We start from the raw sequence: 22485 nt of genomic DNA, 5'->3' as shown, positions 1-22485 counted from the left end.
GTAAGGTGAGTCATACAAAATTGTTGAAGAAAAAGCCTTCACCTCACTGGAGCTACTAGTGATGAGCATGGTTCTGTTTCTGCAGAATTTAGTTTCTTATTTCTGAAGGTCAGAAGAGACAAAGATGTTCAAGACTCTCTACTGATGTGGAACTCCATTTCTGTGTCTCCAATCCAACAGGTCTCCATGCTTTAAATCATTATATCCTAAGTATACCAGCAACACATCCCTTCAGAAGATAAAGAATTTAGTTCAACATGAGATATATGGCATTTGGGGAAAAAAGGCTTGACTTGCATAGTTCTGATCTCAGTTGCTGATTCAGTGCTGTTTCTGGAATCTATCTTTTTGCTCGTTTCTTGGGCTAGGTAAGTAGACCAGTATTCTCTATGCCATTTTGGTTTTTCACTCATTTGCTTTACAGAATGGTTTCAGGGGTATAATTAGGTAAGCATTGTGAAAAGTGTATTCCCTGATGCCTTTTGGTCAGTTCTGCCTGAGGTAACCACCAACAGCCTCTCTCAGCTTAATGATGTCTGTTGGCACTGCTTCTGCCAGAGAGTGAGGTTAATGTCAGGAAATAAAATAAAATCTGCTTAGTAAACACTGCAAAGAAAACAGGTTATGTGTTAATGTGCTTGCACCAGCTATTCCTCTCTGAGGCTTTATTTTCAAGTTTTGTTGTTTAAATTTTTGTTGTTCATACATGGTTAAATTTCTACAAATTTGAAGAAGCTCAAAATGATAGAGATGAAATTAAGAGATAAAAGATGTCTGTCAGGTGTTTGGCTCCTAGTCCATACTTCCACTAGCATAGGAACACTTGTCTGATCACAGTTGAATTTCTTAGGTAAGAGACATCTGCCACACACATTTCACTTTTAGAAGGGTTTCTCTAATACTCAATGTCATTTTCCCTAAAGGAAAACCACTGCAGAACTTAACAGCAATAGCTGTAGAGAACATCATAGAAATTACATTTCTATATCTGCAAGACTGAATAGAGATTAATATCACTTACACATTCCTATTGAGGTATTTTATTGCATTTTATAGGAAGAATACAATTTTCTCTTAAATTATATGGGATAGTTTAAAGAACAAGGTTGTAATTTCCTTAACAAATGCTTTTAAGACCTTCCTATGATAGTTCATGTTTTAAATTTCATCATTGTCTCTATAGCTTATTTAGGCAAGTGTATCCACCCATACATGACAAAACAAATTAAAAAGGGCACATAATGTTCCAGTTTCAAGTACTTGGGTGGATGGGGTTGCTTTAATATACATATATCATACTCTTCCATGCTATCAAAGACCTTTGGATGAATTGGGTGCAATATATTAACTCAATTACAATGGAAACACAGATCAAAGAATGTAGCTGGGAGGTCTTATTAAAGTATGAGACTTCATTAAAATGTCACTGGTTTTGATTATACTGGATTAAAGTGTCTGAAATTTCACTTAACTTCTTCATGTCCCCAGAAAAGAAAAATCTGCTGGGTAACTGTGAGTTCACAGCTTCAGAACCCGTTTGGCAGTGTTGATATTAAAATGGACTTTTCATAAATTGGTAAAAAACACCAAAGATCTTTTTTATTCATTTCTGACACTGAATATAAAATCTCATTTGCTTCAATTTATTTCCTTTTTCATTTGTGGTTTTTGTTTCTGACTTTTACTCATTCACATCCATCTTGGAAATAATACTAAAACCCTCTACTTTTCCTCTATTTAAGAGAAATAAAGCTATTTAGAAATTACTAGTTTATATCATGGGATGACCACATAGAAAGATACAAAGCCCAGTTTTTCCCAACTGGCAGAGCAGTGCTGAGCCTTCCAAGGAAAGGAGTTAATGGGGAGCAGTTTTTGTGTGCTGCAGAGCTCAGCTGATCTATTTCTGCCTCTCCAGCCAAGAAACAGAATACACATGAATGCTGAGCACTGCTATCAGAGGTAATAGCCCTTTAAATGGGAAACAATCATTGTAAAGACACCTAACCGACATTCTCTGGTATGTAATAACAAGATTGAGACAAAAAACACTTTTCTTAATTCTTTTCTTTTCCTGTTGCTACACATGATGTCAACACTTGTTTGTAATTTTATTAAAATGGTGATGCACCCCTGTTGTGATGTAGTAACAGTGAAAAGTTTGCATATTGCTATCTTGTACATCCATCATATTTTGTGCTTGATATTGATACAGCCCTGCTTAATCTCTCTGCAAGTGCCAGGGTAGAGTCCAGCCCTGCCCCTGCTTTTGTTGTGAGGAGCCCCATTCCATGGGATTTAGCCTTTCAAGGCACATAGCTCAGCATGGACTTCACAAAACATGACTTCATTCTGTAACTAAATTGATTTCTTGCTTTGCTGTGTACGTGTTCCTTAAATTACAGTGCAAGTAAAACCCAGAGCATGCACTTCCAGCACAAGCAGAACACAATTGTATGAGCAGCAATTGCCAGTGTTATGGATCTCCCCACAGATCTGGAAAGGCTCAGGACGAGATAGCAAGGAAGTAGTGTACTACAGATAAACAGAGAATAATTCCATTCATTTATGGATTGTTTCAGGGATTCTGAAAGACTCTGCTAATACTGGCTATTAAGATAGAGAAGATGGGGAGGAGAGAAAATCAATTCATTTCTCAATCTGTTTAAGTGAACAAAGAATTGCATGTGAAACTGAACAGAGTGTGTCAACAAAGCTCACACTAAACAAAAAAAGAAAAGCAGATTTATTTTGCATAATTGTGTCTGAATCACTGAAGATTTGACAGAACCTGTTCCATTCTAAGCCTCAAGGTCTTATTTAAGCAGAGCATAATATCAAACACCCTGTAATGTGTTTTTTCTGGGCTAATCTAACATCTCACAGGATATCAGGCAAGGGGACAGCACAGGCAGTTGAGTGGTTTCCTTGGTTTATATTCAGTCTTTGTAGGACTTATTCCATCTGTCTGTTGAAAGCTATGACAGTGCTCTGTCAGACCACTCTGGTTTTTAGGGTGGCTTCCTTATCTCTAAAATAGGAATGAAATAAGAAATATTAGTGAGTTTCTGGTAAGAGAGAGATAAGGTTTAACCTCTGAACACTTGTAAAGGTCTTCAGAGGACACTTCGGAAGTGCCTAATGCTATAAATTCTGGCTTTATAAGGTTTTTTACTATCATTAGAGTATTAGGAACTTGACCTTTCAACCTTTATGCACATATGAAACCTGACATAATGGAGGCTCATGGAAAAGCTTTCATGACCAGCATTACCTGTGCAATCTGAACACAGGTTCTGCACAGACTGTGCAGAAACCTGAAGGAATTGAGCTATGATTCTGCAGCAGGGTAAGTCACTCCAAATTTTGCCTTCCTCATAAAAGGTAAGGGTCTAGAAAAACTGTGAGCAAGACTTCCTCAAATCACAATGTTTTATCTGAACAGAAATAAGTTCCATTTACAAAATTGCTGATATTAAGAGTCTAGTATTAGCAGGGTAAATGCCTTGAGATAAGAATTAAGATTGCCTGCTGAGCATCCAAAACTCCACAGCATCAGCAGGCACTAAAGTAGCAGGATGCTTGGGAAAATGGCTCCATATCAGATAGGAAAAAGCACAATAAATCAAAGATAAAGCAAACTTTCTAGATAACCAGGAGCATTTAGTGCCATTCTGATTAAACTCCTCTACAGGAAATGAGTCAACACAGTCTCCATGCTTTCCCTGCCTTTCTGCCGATTTACATCTTAATGGATAAACTGGTTCAGTTTACTCATTTGGCAAAGCAAGGGATTGATTTGCAACTTTTCATCTTGACTGCTCCCATCAACTTCTGCAGGGCTGTTCAGGGCAACTGAGCACAGCCATGGGCAGGCATTTAAAGATTAACAGGCTTTTGCAGCATGCCAGGGGAATGACAAAGCCATCAAAATTCATTCTTTTTCCCCCCAGTATTTCACACACATCACACGTGATTGCTGCAGTGGCTTTTCAGAAATCTTGCAGTTTAATTCTGGGATAGTGGGGGCTTTTCCCCTTGAAGAGCCGAGTTATGAAATTATGAGAAGAATCTCCAATTTCATTGAAAGTGTATTTTTTGTCCTTGTGTTTGTAATGCAAAGCCTTGAAATGTGAGCTGAGTTACAAAGGATCAGTTGTTCAGTTATCACTACTTAGCAGTGTGAGCCAAAGCAAGGTGTTTAGAGGAATATGGTACCATTCATACACTCCACCTGGAGGGGCACAGAATGTCTGAATTCCTGGATACTTCTGTACACTTGATGAGTGTGAACTCTTGGGGCTCTGTCACCCTTCCACCTTCCAGAGGACCTTGTCACCTCAGGGGAAAAGGGACGCCATTATCTGGGGACAACACGGATGGTGGGAACATCATTCTTCTCATTGGTGGTGGTGACTTGCACCTCAATCTTCTCCCTACGTTTAGGAGGGCATGGATAGCACCCCGACCTCCTCCCTCAATTCAAGGGTGACAGAGCACCCCAGCCTGCCCGCTTAGTGCTGGAGGTCATGGACAGCACCCCAAACTCCTCCTTAATTGAAGGGTGACACAGAGTACACCCCATCCCTCTCTCTCAGTGCCAGAGGTCATGGACAGCACCCCAAACTCCTCCTTAATTGAAGGGTGACACAGAGCACACACCAGCCCTCTCGCTCAGTGCTGGAGGTCATGGACAGCACCCCAAACTCCTCCCTCAATTTAAGGGTGACACAGAGCACCCCAACCTTCCAGGAGTGCCAGAGGCCATGGACAGCCCCGCAACTTCATCCCTCAATTTAAGGGTGACACAGAGCACCCCAGCCTTCCCCCTCAGCGCCGGAGGTCAGTGCCCGTCCCCCGCTGGTTTTGAGGCCACTGGGCCGCACCCACACCCGGCCTCTCGCCTCCCCGGCCCGCGGGCTGCGCTGGCTGCCCCCGGCTCAGGGAAGTCCGCGCCCTGGGGCCTCGGGTTCGAGCCCCGAGGGGGACGGCCGGTCCGGGGCTGTGTCGGGGGCGGCTCCCGCCGGTTCTTGCGGGGGGTCCCGGCCGGGCAGCGGCGACCGCAGGCCCAGCGCACATGTGCAGCCGCCCGGCACATGCTCACTGAGCGCGGCGCATGAGCAGAGGCGGCGCGGGGCCATCGGACATCTTGGGCCGCCCCGCACGGAGCGGGCAGCGCCGCCGGTCCTGGGGCGGGAGCAGCCGCCGCCCCCGCGCCGCCCGGCCCGCCCGCCCTGGCGCTGGCTGCCTGCCCCTCCCGCGCTTCCCCCGGGCTGCTCTGAGCATCCCTCCGCCCCTCTTGCATTTGTCTTAATTCTTCTCAGAGACAAGATGGCAACGCCGGCGGCGGTAAACCCTCCCGGTGAGTAGCTGCCGTCTCGCCCCAAGTGGCCCCGCCGCACAACACGCCCCCGCCGCCGGCTCCCCCCGCCCGGTCCGGCGCGGTCCCCGCAGCGGTCCCGCCGCTCCTCCCGCCGCCCCCGCGGGGCTCCGGGCCGGGCAGAGCCGGGCCAGCGGAGCCGGGAGCCCGTGGGGGTTCCTCGGGACACGCTGCCCCTGTGGCCTCGGCTGCCGGCGCTCGGTGCGGTCCTGCAGACATGAACAGTGGTGCATAAGCATTCGCGGGCAGCAGAGCGGCGGGGACGGGCAGTGCCGCGCCGTGCGGAGCCGTGCCTGCCCGGGCACGAGAAGGAACATTGGCTTTCCCTGCCTCTCGTTTGTCAGCTTTATTGTCGGCTCGTGAAGCCGAAACGGTGCTGAAACTGACCGAGGGCTCCTCGGCATGTGCCCTGTGTTTGTTTTCTTTCCAAAGGATGCAGTAAATATTTGCTGTTAGTACTAGAGTTATTGACAAAAGAAACTTACAAACATTTTCCCATTCAGTTTTTTCGTGAGGGAATTGCCCGACGTTTTGTTGCGTGTCTGTGAGATGTAACATATATTTTGTTCAGTGCCTGATGGAATAAAGTGAGTTTGGATGAAAGGCCAGAGTAGTGTTTTGGAGATGGACTTGGGTCAACTTGATGTGGATCAACAAGTATCTGACACTAAAAATAATTGTGATGATAGATCTTGCACTGGGCTCAGTACTAAGGAAGAATATTGCTGTTAAAGGTCAATTTCTGATTTACTTGTTTTAATATGTGTTTGCATTTTGTCATTTTTTGTAGAGTCGAGTTGAATTCTGACAATTAAAGGCTTGCTTGAGTAAATGTCAACTAATATTTAAAGCTTGTTCATTAGATTAAATCCTGCTGTAGTTGGTAGTGTAGTTGTCATGCTGAAAGTAAATATTATGATATAAACAATGAATTTGGTTCAATAAGTGCCAGTACAGTAAGAAGAAACTGATATTTGTCAGTCAGAGTAGGTTTTAATATCAGAATTCTACATATTAAATGAAAATTAGTATTTAAGGGAAGGTTGTGAAATTAATACCGTTTAGCTTTCAGGGTACTATTTTGTGCATCATAACAGAGAGTTTCACTGAGTGCACTCACTGAAGTCAATTTTGCAGACAGGGGAGGATACAAACAGCATTTTTTGACTGGGGTCTGGTTTGCCATTCTTCTGTCTGCTTTCCAAGCTACACACTGAAGGAACAGCCCTGTCCGCTTAGAGGCCAGTGCTGAAACTGCTGAGTTACAGCAGAGCCCGGTGCCCCTTTGGCACCAGCCCTTGCCACTTTCTGTACCCACCTGCCTGAGGCTGAACCCACAAAAAGATGTGGTTGCAGGAGGTGCAGCATGCATGGACTGCTCCTAACTGAGCAGGGCTTCACCATTGTTCTCCTGTGACCACCTGGTGAATTGGGGGATTGTGATGGGGTTATTGAGGTAACATAAAGAAAAGAGGAAAGAAGGGCCAAGTGTGTTGCCTGTGTGCATCTCTGTGCATGTGACACAGTGAAAGTTGACCTGCAGTGTGGTCCTCAAGCTCTCTGAAGCCCAGATTGCTGGTCCATGGGAAGGATGAGGAAAGGTGTTTCCTGAAGGGAACCAAGATCACCTTCTGCAAGGCTGAGGTTACAGAGCATCGTTCTGCTCCTGTCTGGGCAGCTGGAGCAGGTGTGAGCTGAAAGACAAACTTGCTGCCTGTTAATGATCCTGGCACGTTTTCTGAGCATGAGAGGTGTTGTTGTCAGACACTGGGGTGAAGTCAGAGTGGGGAGCTGGGAGGAAAGGAGGCTCTCAGTCTGTAGCATAGTGCTGCCCTTGCTCTACCACGGACAGCAGAGGATAGAGCTGTGTGAAATACCTGCAATTGTACTGTGGCTTTTTAAAATCATAATTTGTCGTTGTTCTTTTTTTTTTTTTTTTTTTTTTTAGTAAGTGACTGCAAAGCAGTGCAGAGAATCAGTCAAAATCTGTAGTGAAATGATTTTAATCCTGTTGTTTTCTCCTGGGGACAGATCCTCAGCTGGAGTAAGGTGAAAGTAGCCCTATTAGTATTGGTGAAGCTGTGCCACCTTGTGCCAGTTAACTTTCTAATCTGCAATGTTAGGGGAGCACAATAGAGGATTAACTTGTTAAGCATCTTTAATGATGATTAGAAATTACAATATGATTAAATTTTTATTAAGCAATTGTCTGGGGTTCTAATAACAGTTGGTAATTTAGGCAGGACATTAACTTGCAGCTACCACAATACAAATACATGTGGTTTTAGTCATATTCTAGATCATGGAATGGGGATTAGCAGAGAGAGAAAAGCTGGGTGTTCTCTAGCCATGTGAAAGTCTTTCAGTTTGGGATCTCCTGCTGCAGACCCATGCAGTGCTCTGTGGCAGCATCTTCTCTCTTGTGTTAAATGCAGGTTTATCCTTTTTCCCACTGATGTTTTTTAATGAAGAGTTTCAGTTAGGGAAGTTCATAGAAGTGAGAGCAGTTTGCATCCTTTCCCACCTGAGGCTCACAGAAACTGCAGTGTCAAGGACCACATTTGTGGTGGCAGTAAGGCCACCTCTGTGGGGCTCCCTGGGCTGTGTTAGATGTACACTGATGGTTCTTTTTGGTGAAGGTGCACAGCTGCAGCTGGGCATCACCCTGACACAGCTGAGGGGCTGTGTGGGAGAAGCTGCTTCCTTTTGCTGCAGGCTCAGCCTTGGAACGGGTCTGGCTGGGAGTGCTGGGTTGGTTTCTCGTACTCTGGGTGACAAACTGAAGTGTGAAACAATACAGGTGTGTGGGAAGCTCATCTGCATTGGCACAAAGCATCACAGTTAATTTATTTCCTCCTGAAATAAGATTGGCATATTAAATGGGGTTTAAGAACAAAAAAACTGTGGAGGTGTTACAAGCATTTTGTATAGTACTGCTTGCAGCAAAGTAACTTAGTGCCATGTCTGTTTTAAATGTGTTATTTTTGGAATGCAAACTTTGTCCGTAACTGTTGCTGCTTTGGGTTCAGATTTTACTTGAGTGCAACACATGAAGTGGTGATTCTTGTATTAGCCAGGGTGGGATGAAAACATAAAACTCTTCATGAGTTTAGGCATTTTTTTTCCTGAGACATCAGCTGGTTTTGGGGTGATGAGTTCCAGTCTACCTCAGTCTGATGGGTGAGCAGCAACTTCTTGCTGGGGTCAGGTGATCAGAAATGAACTGAAAGGCATCCTTTCAGTTCTTCCCACTGAGGTACCCCTGAATGGAAGGTAGTACACACAGATGTATTGCCAAAATGCCATTAATTCAAAAGTCAAGTCAAGAGAAATCATGAGATTTTGCAGTTGATCTAGAGTTACTTTAGAGGGAAGATCCCACAGGATGCATTTTTGGTGATGTTTTACAATTTTATAAATCCTTAGGGTTGTATTTTTATATTTAATTGGAAAAAAATATAACTGAGTTGTTAATGTAATCCCTAAAGCTCCTTTTAGTGATTTCTTTTTAAGCAGAGAGCCCCAAATATAAAGGTATGGACAACATGTCCTCTGAAGGGCATCTACTATAAATGTGTAGAGACAGATGTGATATGAGAGAAGGGAATTGCTGGGGCTTAGGACATTGCTGCAAACACAGCAGCTCATGAGGGGCACTTTCAGCCCATGGGTAATCCAAAATAGAAAAATTTGGCATTTTAACTTAAAGAAATGTTATTAAATAAGCTCTCTTTACTTTTAGTTTGTAATGAGTTAACACCAAATTTTATGCCATATTCATGAAAACTTGTAAGCCCTGCATTTAGGCTCTTGGTTTAGGTAAGTGCACTGGGTTCTGGGAGGTGGTTTTGGGTTTTATGTCTTTGTTTGACTTGGGAGTTAAGTGGACAGAAATCATTCTTCTATTTGAACTGGATATTCTGAGACTCAAATCATTTGTTACCAGTCCTACATTTGGGCTAAAGTTACTAAGATATTAAGTGCTGTGGAAGAATTTTTTTGTTGCTGCCCAGTTCATATGCCCAAAAGGAACTGGCTTTCTGACAGTCTGGCTGTTCTTTTCTTTAGATTTCAAACAGCTTTGAAATTGATGATTAAAAAAAAAGAATCTACTTCAGTGTTTTAGATTTCAAACTCATTCAACTCAAAGGCCAAAAATTGTGTTTTATTGTTGCTGCTCTGCCCTTCATTATAACACAGACTATCCAGCAAACTAAAAAATCAATTTAACAGCATCCTGGGGAGTAAATGCAGTGTTGTAGTGATGGAGGTTATAATGAGGTCTGATGTTTCTGGTATGCAAAAAAGTAGTCATCATTCTAGGATAAAGTTAAAAAGAAGTGTTTCAAAATTAGAATACTCATTAGCTAATGGGAGGTTTACATTGCAGATCTTTTTCTTCTTGTGTTTTCATAGCTCTGGCACTGCAGAATTGGTCCTTAATTCAGTCAAACTGTGCTGTGAGATGCCAATGCCTCTTGAATTGTTCTGTGATAATGTTTTGTCCTTCAGGACTGTGTACTGAACAGTAACTGGCATTGAAGAAATGCCATTATTTTTATATTTCTAATACATAGGTATAGAGCATACAAAAGATTTCATCTCTTCTATCACAAAATAGTTATTTAAAATTTGCATATGTAGCTTGTGGTTAGTTCCAAATATTTTTTAAATAGAATAATGTTTTCCCATCCCTCCAATAAAAATGCGAAACAAAAGAGATATTGCTGATTTCTGTAATACCATATGGTGTTGCTGATATTTCTTAGCAGTAAGGAAAATTGCAGTAGAGATTAGGTAGAAAAGAAAAAAAATAGCCTTTTCAAAATAGTCAAGGCAAAATAACCCTGTTGATGTAGTGATTATTGTTATTAAGAGGACAGAAATTGGGCTGTCATTATGAAGATGTATTCAGAGATTATGCTTAAATGGTTGTGAAGATCAGATATGTGTGTCACTCAGAGTAATTTTGGGGGGCTTACTGCTTCAGAACTGACAAGCAGGAATGGAAAATGTGTTAATTCTGTGCTACCTGCAGAAATTACAATGTTATTAAAATTTGCAGCAGGAAAGAGAAAGAGGGGCCTTGAGTTTAAGAGATGGGAATTTAGATCGCTGCTCTTGGTGTAGATCTCTGGCAGATTTTCCAGTCTAGGAAAGTGTCTTTGGCTGGCCAGCAGTGTTTAGAGGTGGATGAATCAGCTCAGGATGAGCTGTTCTGTCTGGCCGGCTCTGGGGAGAGCAGAGATGTGTGCAGATACCAAGCCCAGCTGCCTCTGGCTGGAGGGCTGTGCTCAATAAAGGTTATGTGGGAAAGAAATCAGCAAAGTCACAGGTGCTCCTTCACCATTCTGTGACCTGCTTCATGCAAAACATTGCATTTGCTGGAGGACACAGGCAAAAATGTGACATTCCAGAGATGGTGGGTGGGTGCTTGCTCTAGAAACCATTGGTACAGTTTACTTCTTGCTAACAGTGTTTTCTTTGTTCAGCTCTAAAGCATTTCCTGTCACCCCATCTGTATCAATCATTCTGTCAAGGAGGAAAAGAAAAATTTTATGAGGCTGCACTTGTACATTTTATTTGCCTTCTGATTATAACTCAAGTAAGATAGATGCAAAGAAAGAGCTTAAGAAAAATAATCCTTCATCATCTTCCATTGTTTCAGATAAAAATCCACATGAAAATTAATAGATGGAATAAACCCCCATGGACTGTGCACTTTCTGTCTGTTCTGGGAAGAACTACTTTGTCACAAAATGTTACAGGATTTTGGCAAGATCTGGCCTCTAATGTGCAGAAATTACGTGGTTTGAAAATGCAGGATGAAACGGAGAATGACAATTTTTTTAGCAAGAGCTGATTCAGAGTTTATTTTGGATAGTCAAAATTTCAAATGGATCTCAGTTTTATTGTTGGCATGGATTAGTGGCCGTAGTCATGCGATGTGTGATGAATTAGAAGCTGTTTTCAAGATAGATGTAATTTCTTTTTTTTGTACCCAGAGCACGCTGGTCTTCCTTGAGCAGAGCCATCTGCACAGGGAGAAAGAGAAATCCTTTCTTTTTGGCTACTCAACGTATTGATGAATGTTTCTAAACTCTCTTCTTCCTTTTTTTGTGAGCGTTTGTTTCCATTTTGCTTATCTTTGGTGTTTGTGTCCTGTGGTTTCCATCCTGCTTTTCACACTTAGGTGTCTCTACCTTTCTCACAACTCCTGTAACTACTGTATTTTCTCTGTGCTCAGCTTTGTATTGACTTCTCAGTGTTGTTGAAATGTAAATGAATCCTGGCATTGTGCTGGTGCTACTCCCAAGTCTTTCAACAGCTTATGAATTCAGATTTGTTCTGTGGGGAGCATCTCAAGTCCCCCTTAGAGAAAAGTGGTACTTTTTCTGTGCTGCCTCCCTGCAGCCCAGCAGGTACTGGGAGGTGTAATCAGCTGTGTCAAATTAGGAGCCTCTATTAGCTTGCATCTGCCCTGGATGGGTGTTGTTGTTTTGTTCAAGGACAGCTCATAGTATTAATTTCAAATGCTTAGATCTGGGCTGCTGCAGGTTTTCCTCATCTAAATGTCAACTGCATGTGACAAGTAGAATAATATAAAATAATTGTAATTTTTTCTCTAATCAAGCAAAAGGGGTGTTGAATTGTTTAATTGCTGGCTTTGCCAGCATGCAGATGGAAAGGCTTTTCAGGTAAGTTGCTCATACAAAATGCCTAAAATGGATAGTAATTAACAACTGGCTCTTCATTGGTATGTTAATTATGCTGCCATTTGTCCTGGTGCCTGTCGTTCTTTAAATGTTCAGTTACACTGAAGTGAAGCGTTCACTTCCTGGCAAACACAGAATGTATCAGAACAGTTTGACTCTCAGATATATGCAAATATTTTATGGGAAGAGGCATGCCAGTAAATCACTGAGCTGCAAAGAACAAAAACACTGCATATTTGTATTCCTCAGAGGTAAAAGCAAAGGAACCTGTGTGTCTGAGGAACCTGCAGGCCTGATTTTGAAAAATTATCTCTAATACTCACCCAGTACTAACCCAGAGCACAATTCCATGCAAATAGGTAGTTTTAGGAACTTGTTACTGCTGGCTGTTTCTATTAGTGAAGCTAGGTGGGGCATCTGGGTGCTGTTAAATGCCCTTGAAATGCATATATTTTAAAACTGTATTGCTTGTAATACCTGGATGGAAAATTTGAACTGAACTGGAAGTGCTTTTAGAACTTGAGATAGAACTAATTATTTTGAATGCAAGAAGAGTTAAAATAACTTGTGCAATAGTCTCAGATTTTATTCAGTTTAGTGTTAAATTCTGTTGAGAACAGAGATTGTCTCCTACTTTCTGGACTGTGCTTTGCAGAGTGCATCCCCAACATCCACATCCTATTGCAGTAAGTAAAAACAGGCTGTGTCTGGTTTGTCTGCAAGGCATCCAGTGGAGTCCTGAAGAGGGCCAGGCTGCTAAAGTTACATGGCAAGTTTGCTGTGACCAGCCAGCGAGTATGAGGCTGGTATTTTAATTTGCTGAGCTTCTGCCACATGGAAAATGGTTAATCAGCCCAGCACACAGTGACCCTCACACATGGCAGAAGTCAGCCTCTGAAACGAGGTGCTGATTGTAACAGTAGCTGTGGGAAGTGGATTATAGCCATAAAATTAGCTATTAAAATGTACTAGCTACTGTGTGTCATTGCCCTCTGCACCCTGTTCTGTCCCTTCATGGACAAAGAATTGTATTGCTGTTAGTACTGCCAGGCCATGGCTGAGCTGGATTTCCACTGTGGTGTGTCCAGTGAAGTCACTAGCAAAATTCCTAGCTCAGTTTTGAGCCCAGCTTAAACACTTAAAGTAGTGTTAGCTAGAAAAGTTTAGTTTGCAATGATAAATTCTTGTGTTCCTGGTCACTGAGAGGTGGCTCATTTAGCATCAGTCCATGGAGGTTGCTCTCTGCTTGGTCTGTTGGCCACTCCTGTGAGTCATATTTATGTCACAGTTAATGGGACACCAGTGTTTTCCTTGGATTTAATTTATTTCTTTTTATGCATCTTTAAGAGATACCCTGGCCCCCTGCATCTGGATGTGTCACCCTGAAAATGTTTTGCACTTTCTGTAATAAGTAGTGGTTTGACCAATAGAAAAAAAAGGCTGTATAATTAAAACTTCCTTTTATTGTAATGAGATTTTCAGTGTAGGAATATAATGGCAAATTATTGGAGCTATGTCAGGATTTCAGTGTTTCAGAGATAAGAGTTCCTCTGCTAAGTTTTTTATGTTTTCATCTAAAGTATTTCTGGTTTAAGGGAAGAAAAGAAAAAGTAAATTTATTTGGTGTGCAGTAAGGTTTGTGGGAACAGCAGTTGCAGTGTATTTTTGCTTACTCTAGTGAAGGTTTGAAATAAACATTTTCATTGTTGAAATTGAAGTAAATGAATGATCACTATGAAAAGCATAGGAACCTTTTCAAGCCCTCTTATGAGGACTGGAAAATTGTCCTCATTTTCTTGCTGCATGTCAGCAAAGGGGACAGTGGACTGCTGGAATTAAAAATGTCTTAAGTGAACATAACAATCTTCCCCAAATGCCAAGTGTTGAGGCCTACAGGATCCAAATTTCCCAGTTTTCTAAAACAAGTTCTTAAAAATATGTAATGTCTCTGTGGGTTCTCTGTGAGTTAGGGTTGGTCCAGGTGAAACTATTTCTCTGGAACTGGATTCTCACTAACAACAAAACGTTCTAGATCAGACTACATGGAAACCCTACCAAAAATAGCCCATTGGAAACACTTTAAAATTAAGTATAAAATTTCCATTATGGATACTTACAGAATTTGACAGCAGTAGGGAACTTTCTTCCTTCTTTGTTGTTGATGATCACTGTGAAGTACTTGGTTGTATATGAGTCTTCAGGCTCCTTGCAGTTTATTCATACTTGAGACTTGGTTCTTGAATGTTGGGTTGTTTTTCTTCTAAGAAAAACCTGAGTATTCCTGGACTTTCTGTACTCTCTGAGCTGTTTCTGATACACTCAATGAACATGTGCCTTTCTGAGATGTATTAGTATTTTGCTTAAATATGTCTTGGTACTCTTTCACTTTTCAGACAAGCTAACATTACACATTTCCTAAGTGTTTCCTGACTCAAGACTTAATCATATTTTGTTTTAGTGGTGTTCTTCTCCTGCTTCAGAACTCTTTGGTTCTCAACTGTAAATGGTTCTGAGGATTATAATGGTCTTTAATGTTTTAGGGGAAGCTGCTAGTGTCAGTATCTTTGCCCTCCTAAGTGTTCCCTTCTGTCACCTGTGTTTCTCCCTCCAGGTTCCATGCATATTTTAAAAAAGGAGGCACATAAATATGTAAATAATGTTTGAGGTTAGGCAGCTGTAGGATGGAATGAAATCTTAGTGCTGCTGTACAGTAGCTGAATTAAAAGGTGTGTGGTTTTACTTGTTGGCATTTTGGTTGAGTACTATCAGCTGGAGATGTGTGAGTGGGTGGAAAGAACAGTAACGTGGAGTTCATGCTGAATTATGTTTTGCTGGAGGAAAGGCATTCATTAGTCTCCTAGCTGGCACATGCCTCTTTATTCCTTCTCTAAAGTAGTATCTGACGACTTTGATGAAAAGGTTGATATGACATTAAGGAATTGGTTCTGCCTCATCTACTGATGTGCAAAAGCCTTTCTGCCCTTGGCAGAGCTGAGTGAGACATGGGCAGCATGCCAGTCCTCACTTTGCTCTAGGGAGGGCACGCATGTGGTGGATGGGTCAGGGTTTGAGGAGCCTTGGCTCCTTCTCTGAGTTTTACATGTGGAGTTTAATGATGGTGGATCCAAGCTCTGCTCTGAGTTCGTCATGTCTCCACCCACACCCCTCTCTGGGTTTTCAGGATGGTCCTAAGGACAAATTACTCTTTTCGTCATTGCTAAATTTAAAATGAATGTGGTAATTAGGAACAAGAATTTCAGAGACCAGTGAATTGTCGCTGTGCGGGAAGATTCCTGGCTGCTGCACCCTGGCTGCACATTTCTCATGTATCACTGGCTGTCTCATGTCTGAGAATTGACCTGGGCAAGAAGGCAGGCTCATGGTACAGCCCTGGACAGGGTTCAGATTCACTACAGGCTTTCTACTGAATCACTGACAAATAACATTCACATGCCACAATTAAGTTATCTGACTTTTGTTTTCATTTATCTTACCACTGGTTTGCAAGTCCTGTTTGTAAGACTGTGTAATTTGAGATGGTTTTTTCATATGTATCAGTTGTAAAAATGACATATTTGTAAGATGCCTATGCTGGGACAAGCAGAGATTGTGTTTCATTGTGATGTACTAATTGATAATGTTTTATTAATAGACTTTTATTTCAACCACATTTATGTTGGGTTAGCGAAAAAGTCTCCTCCCTTTGGGAAGAAACAGAGAGAGAAAAAGCAAAATATACAGCTTCTTTCTCTCTGGAAACAGCAGTTATTATTTATTCCAGGCACATGAATAACCATTAATTTGTATTTTCTTTACAGAGTAGGTAGAATATTTGGCTAATGTGCTTTTTAAATGTCTTGGCACAATATACACATGATAGATAGTTATTTCAGTGCTGAACTAGCAACAATCCACTGGCTTTAAAGTATCAATATAGGTTTTACAACTTGCATCGTGTTGTCTTATGGCTGCTTTTGATGCTTAAATTTGCCTTTGAAAATGCATTTGTTTAGTCTTACCCAGTTACAGTTTGTATTAAGATTGAGAGCAAAATATACATTGCTTCATACGCCAAAGAGATGATCAAACCGTATGAAAAACACAGTTGCACTGAGTGAAAATTATGAGACAGTTTTCAAGTGTTCATTGTGCACTTGCAAGTTAAATTTAAAAGTAGGAAAATGTGTTATATGGGGGTATTTTGTTAATGGGTTAATTCAAACTGCTCTTTAAATCAAGTCAGTGAGCCGTCCCTGGAAGTAAATACATTTTCAAAAATGAAATCATGATTCTTTCTAATGTTGAAATGTAAGGATAAAGTGTTTGTAGGGATTTCTTGGTAAATGCATGTGCCACTGGTTGTTTGCTTTGTTGTGTAGAATCCCTGTAGTCGATGGAACCTGATTGCCAGGTTTGGAATTCAGAATAATCTTGTGTGTCCTGTGTACTTGCCTGTACTGCTCTTCAGTCAGCAAATAGCAAAGCTAAAACCTTACTTTGGTCAATATTTACAGACAAACAATCAGCTTGTTTTTTGACAAACATCCAGTCTGTTTACAGTGAGGGTTTTTTCAGTATCATTCTTCACTTCTGCATTTGATATATGCACAGAACTGTCTGTATGCTTTTGGGAGCAAGTGGCTTGTAATGGATGTCAGATCATGTTTAATGTGAATATGGGGACATAGAAAAATAGTGATTTGTTGTTATGTGCTTTTTTTATTGTTTAGTGATTCGCTGGTAGAATATCCAGCAAATCTTGTATTCTGTAATTCTGAAAAAACAAGAGCATGGCTGTTACTGCTGATCACTTCAGAAAGTCTAGCACAGCCTACCTGGAAACAGCATTTCTCTTATGTTAAAACTGGTAATTTTAAAAAGAAAGCACGAGATTCAGTTTTATAAAATATGTTCAGGAAGTAGCTCTGGGAAGAAGTTAAGCAGAAAAAAGTTCCAAAATTCATAAGAAATTCTTAGCCATAGCCCTCTTCCATGGTCTGAAGGCTGGATTACAGTATTTTGTAAACTGAGCAAGGAGATATAATGAGAAGTAATGGCTGTTCACCTTTACACCCTGTTTGAGTCATGTTTTTTGAGCGTTCTTGCTACAATGGGAAAGTGAGGTTTGCTGTTTTCTTCAGTCTTTAGAGAGGAAAAAAAAAAGAAATTTTAATCAGAAAAAATCTCCTTTTACTTAGAGGAATTTCAGACAGGCATAACATTAACTGAGTATTTACAATGCTCAGGCTCTGGCTGAGTTTCTGAAAGGAGTTAAATGTGAGGTTTTTCCCCTGCAGTTTTTAGGCAGAGAATGTTGTATTAGAAATCACGAGGAAAAAAAAGAAGTACTAAACCACACCCTAATTTTAGAATGTGTTTTTGATATACAGATATTCTTTTTAAGGTGTTTTACATAAAAATTCTTATTCTTAGTAATGAATTGGGGTGTGAAAACACCTGAAAGGCCAATTAATTATCACAACATCAAATAAGCATCATTTGCTTGTTGATCAGGCAGAACTGAAGTCATTAGTGCTATCAATAGAATGCTGTTTAATGAAAACAATAGCATTCTGATTACCCAACAGTGCCCAAGGACACTGTAAATTTACTGATAATTAAGTATTTGGTAACCCAAGTTGCTGTTCTGAATGAAATTTAAAATTAACAGACCCTTCTGAGGCACACTTAAAAATCTTAATAATAAATAATAAAGGCATTTGAAGGACACGAGTCAGTAATTTTCAGTGGATAATTTAAATCAGAGTGGTCCACATTTTACACCTGTGTTGCTGGGCTGTGCTGCTCCCAAGCTTTCTGCAGCTGATGGGGAGTGAATGTCTCAGAGTGGTGTGGTGGGAGCCCCACAGAGACCTCAGCCTGTGACTGCAGTGGGGCTTGCAGGGCCACCCCCAGAGCAGTGGTGCTGGGTTTGCTGGGATGGAGTTTGACAGTCACCACTTCCTCAGAAGGATGGACAAAGCCTTCGTGGTCTTCCTCACCAGCCCTGGGTGACTGCAGAGATTCCTGCTGGTGATTGCCCCGTGCTCTGTTGTAGGCAGGGCAGGGACAGGATAACACTTCTGGTTTGGCCTGGCTCCATGCATTTTCAAATTTCTACATTTAGGATAAATTATATAACTACTTGCACCTGTGAACTTAGAACAGTGCTCAGTGAAAATGAGTTAAAAGAATATTTTTATGAAACAATTATAAGAGGAGAGCAAGAATTTATTAATTCACTTGAATGTTTCTGCTCATTATTTAAGAAATATGTTGTCGAATTTTTTTGAATGTGAACCAAAAGTTATAGTCATAAATACTGCCTCTCATGCAGACCTGATAACTGATTTCTTCTGTAATTAACAGAAAATACGGACAAGTGATGTTGGCAATGAGTTTCATGTGAATTCTGTGCATTTCTGGTTAGAGGAAAAAATGAAATAGTTGAGAGAAGACATTGGATTTCTGGGAAAGCTAGGCTGCCCCTGATCTGCATTTAGTTAAAATCCATTTTGGTGAATGTTCTGGACAGATTTATTACCAATTAGCTTTATTTCTTTGCATTTATACAGCTATTGACTATGTTTTATGTAGTTGATAGGAGTTTAGAGCGCTGTCATCTTGTTATGCTGTAAACTCTGGAGAGGCACAGTATTGATCAGGTTTTGCTTATGCATACCATTGCAAGTATTTTAATAGAAGCTTCAAAATAATTTCCACAAATTGGCAGTTGAATTTGTACATGAACAAAATAGATTTGTGATCAGGCACTGAAAATGCTTGAAATCTAAACCAGCTTCTATTGCTGGAAAGTAATTGCTAGATAGATAGTAAGAAGCAAGACTACTTGATAGAAGATTGTGGAAATATTATTTTAAAATAAATAGTTTGAAGATGAATGAACAAAAATGAAGCCTCAAATGGTGATATAGTGCAGATAAGTTTCTGCTGTTATTATTTCTTTATCATAAAACAGTTACATAGGAATTTATAAAAGGAAATTTGTTTGCAAGTATTTTTTTTGACAATTGTAGAAGAGGGAAAAGGAGATGATGTGTTTAGGAAAGAACAAATAGCAGTGATGCTATAAAACTAATAATCAGTGATCCAGAGCAAGGGCATACAATGGAAAATGCTTGGTTTTATTGTTAGTGAAATAAAGTAATAGCAGTAATTGGCTAATTTCCTATCTTTTGTACCTTTCTAGAAGAAACACACTTAAGAAATGCTACTTCTGCTGCTCCTGGTGGGAAAACATGCTGTCTTGTCCTGAAAGTAAAATTTTTCAAGCCCAGCATATCTATTCTAGCACTGACCAAAAGCAGGTGCTTGAAGGAGTATAAAATCAGAGTAAGCATGTGTGGTGCTTCCCTGGCTACCATCCCACCCTCCAGCCAGCCAGTGATGTTTGCTTCATAGAGCTCAGTGAATTTATTCTCCACAGTTTTGAATAGGCTCTACATAGAACCTATATAATTTTTTTGGCATCCACAGATGCCCATTGTAGGGAGTTTGGGGCATCCAGAGATAGTTGTGATTGGTCAGGAAAGCTTGACAAAAAAGGTAAGGGTGTGGGAAGGTAAGAGAGATGAGAAGGGGGAAGTTGTCCATAGTGTGACAGTGGCTGAAATACCTTGACATTGCCTTTGAGGAGTGCACTGGCTTGGGGTGATACCCAAGAGGGGGCAAGCAATGCAGGGGCAGAAGGAAACCAGGCTTAACTCTTCTGGTGTTTGTATGTATATGTGTGTATATATATATAGATATAAAATTTTATATATTTATATTTAATTTTATATATGTGTGTACATACATCTATATCTGTATCTCTGTGTGTATATATATATATGTATGTATGTATGTATGTATGTAAGTATATATATATGTGGTCATCAGAGAGGCCAGCAAAAATAGGCTGCTGTGCAAGGCAGGAGATGAGGAGTGGTTGGATGAGAGGGCTTTTCTTTCTGTGTAGACAGAGGTCCATTCTCAATAAATCTTAAGAATGTAGAGGCAGATATGACAAAACACATCCATAACTGAAATCATTGTAAAGCTGATAGTGTGGCCATGTGGGTTATTTTTTTTTTAACTTGCACTTGCTATGTGGGTAACTCTCAAATTGTTCTCTTTGCTTATTTACTAAGCAACAAATTTTACCAGGCCCTTTTAACAATTAGTGATAATCATGTGGACTGGGCTGTATGCAGGTGTTTTGCCTAATTCAGGATTATTGTGCCTGGCTTTAGTGTAGCTTTAGCTGGTCTTGCAGCTTCCACTTTACCTCCTGATGTTTTACTGGATGAAATACAGCAAGTGTTCTATTTTAAAAAGGGAAAAAATTGTCCTGTACATGAATTTCTAATTGGGCGCCAACCAAAACAAGATAAATGAAACAGACTTGTTAAATGAAGAATTAATGGACTGAGCATGATCTGTGTCTGAGAAACTTGAAAGTCCTTAGAGTTTATTATTTTTCCTCATGTTTGTTTGCCCAGGCTGGGTATGTGCTTGCACAGTTTGAGTTCATTAATGGGTCAGCTGTGGGCAGTTGTATATAACAGAACAGCCATATATGCTATTTGCTAGGTTTGATGCTCAGTAAAAAGTATGGAAAATAACACTGAATGTTACCTTCTGTTTCTTGCACATAACTTATAATTATGCAGTTACTTTTGGCAAATACAAAATGTCAGAGAAGGAGGGAGCATCACCATTCATTTCAAATGGAAATGATGCATAGTTTGGGGAGCCTTGTTTTTTTTGCTTGGCACTTTTGCCACATGTCAATAAGATCAGCCAAAATAATGTCAATAAAACCAGGGCACATTAATGCAGAGACAATTAAGTGTGGAATTATGTTGTATGATTGCATTATCATGTCTGTAGTTGCTGAAGACCAGGTAGGGTCACATTCAGACACCTTAAATGGTCCTGCTGCTGTTGTCTGCTGTTTTACTGTGACCCTTCATGTAAGCTAAGCACCTGCCTCTCCTCTTTTAATGATGTTTACATCAATCCTGAAGCAGCTTTCCAAGTCAGATTTTCATCCTCTCTGTAAACTGGTCTTTTACAGTAGCTGCCCTACTTCCCTGCCCGATTTGCATGTGCACTTTCCCACTTGTAACTATTTATACCTGAGACATTTGCCAAGTGTTGGAGGCTCAGGTTGTGTTATCAGTTTGAGTCTACCTCAGGTCCTTGGGTTTGCTTCTGGCTCACTCCTTCATGCACTTCCAGACTCTGGATGTTAGAAGTACTTTTCTTCTAATGTGTCAGTCCATCATAATCATGGTGGAGACCTGGGTGCTCTTCTGCTTGAGTTAGAGCCCCACTTCTGCAAGGGGAAGGATTATCACATTTTAGAGGCAGGCCAGTTTTCACCTTCATTCTGCAGGGCAGATACAGGCCTTGTTTTAATTCTGAGAGGGTTTATTGTTTTTCCAAGACTAGAAACATGCTTTCAGAACAGGAGCCATTAAGGCTTCTTTTTTAACCTTTGCTCCCTGTTCTGAATTTCAGCAACCTCTTTTGAGGTAAATGGTCATCGTTTGGCAGGACTTGTCAGCAGTTGGATGCATTGGCTTATTAAAGAGAGTACAAGGAATAGTTCACCTTAGTCAGAGGCTGAATAGGTCAAGAAGAGATAACACGGAATTACGAATAAGAAGTGGAAAAATAGCCAGGGGAAAATGCAGGGTCATAAGGTGCAATGTCATTTGTCAGGAAGATAGGAGGAATGAAGAAGCAGCTACCTTTTCCCTTCTTCCCAGCCTAACTTTAAGTAGGCAGGTGCATCTTCTGTCAGTAGCTTCAAGTTCAGTTTTTAGTCTATAACATCCTCTGCAGTGGGTGCAGAGGTGTGACTCCTGTCTTCTTCTGGATTGTGCTAATTGATTCTGAGTTTATTCAATTATGTGGATTGTGTTGGTCATTTAGGCAGTGAAAATGAATGTGGTCCACATCCTTTCCTTACTCCACAATGTCTCTGTAAATTTCTGTGCCTTGACCACAGGGTAGATATGGATGAATGGAATTACCCACATGACTGGAATGAATAAGGTAATTAACATGAAAATTGGAAATTAAAATAAGAGGTGCTGTCAAAATAACATTCAGAAGAAGCTAGTAATATATAAAATGATTTTTTGGTTTTACAGATCATAAGATTGATGTTTCCACAGAGGGGTTTCTGTGTACTGTGGTTTGTGCATGGCATTATCTAATTTTGGATGCTTTGGAGGATCCTAATTTTGAGTGTTGGTTGCTCATCCTGCAGTAATTGGTCTCACATTGTCCCTCAATAGGCCAAAAGTCTCTTTGTCACAGTTTACTTCCAATTCTTTGTGTGCATCCCACCTTCTTTTGCATATCCAGGTGGTGTTG

The 22485-nt window shown here is 40.7% G+C and overlaps 1 protein-coding gene across 3 annotated transcripts in view; it reads left to right on the top strand.

Annotated features, from left to right (window-relative positions):
- The first annotated feature begins 251 nt into the window (after positions 1–251).
- Positions 252–22485, top strand: part of ARNT2 (aryl hydrocarbon receptor nuclear translocator 2) — a 101003-nt gene continuing 78769 nt past the window's right edge. For 2 of the 3 annotated variants that reach the window (XM_059858508.1, XM_059858506.1), the window contains exon 1: positions 5205–5362. In XM_059858508.1, coding sequence (XP_059714491.1) covers positions 5332–5362 — 31 coding nt within the window. In that variant the 5' untranslated portion in view covers positions 5205–5331. Of the gene's footprint in view, positions 369–5204; positions 5363–22485 lie in introns of those variants that run through there. The other variant, XM_059858507.1, reaches the window with a different exon arrangement.

The sequence above is a fragment of the Haemorhous mexicanus genome, chromosome 13 (genome assembly GCF_027477595.1).
Source record: "Haemorhous mexicanus isolate bHaeMex1 chromosome 13, bHaeMex1.pri, whole genome shotgun sequence".
Classification (NCBI taxonomy): Eukaryota; Metazoa; Chordata; class Aves; order Passeriformes; family Fringillidae; genus Haemorhous; species Haemorhous mexicanus.
This window is presented reverse-complemented; position numbering and strand designations above follow the sequence as displayed.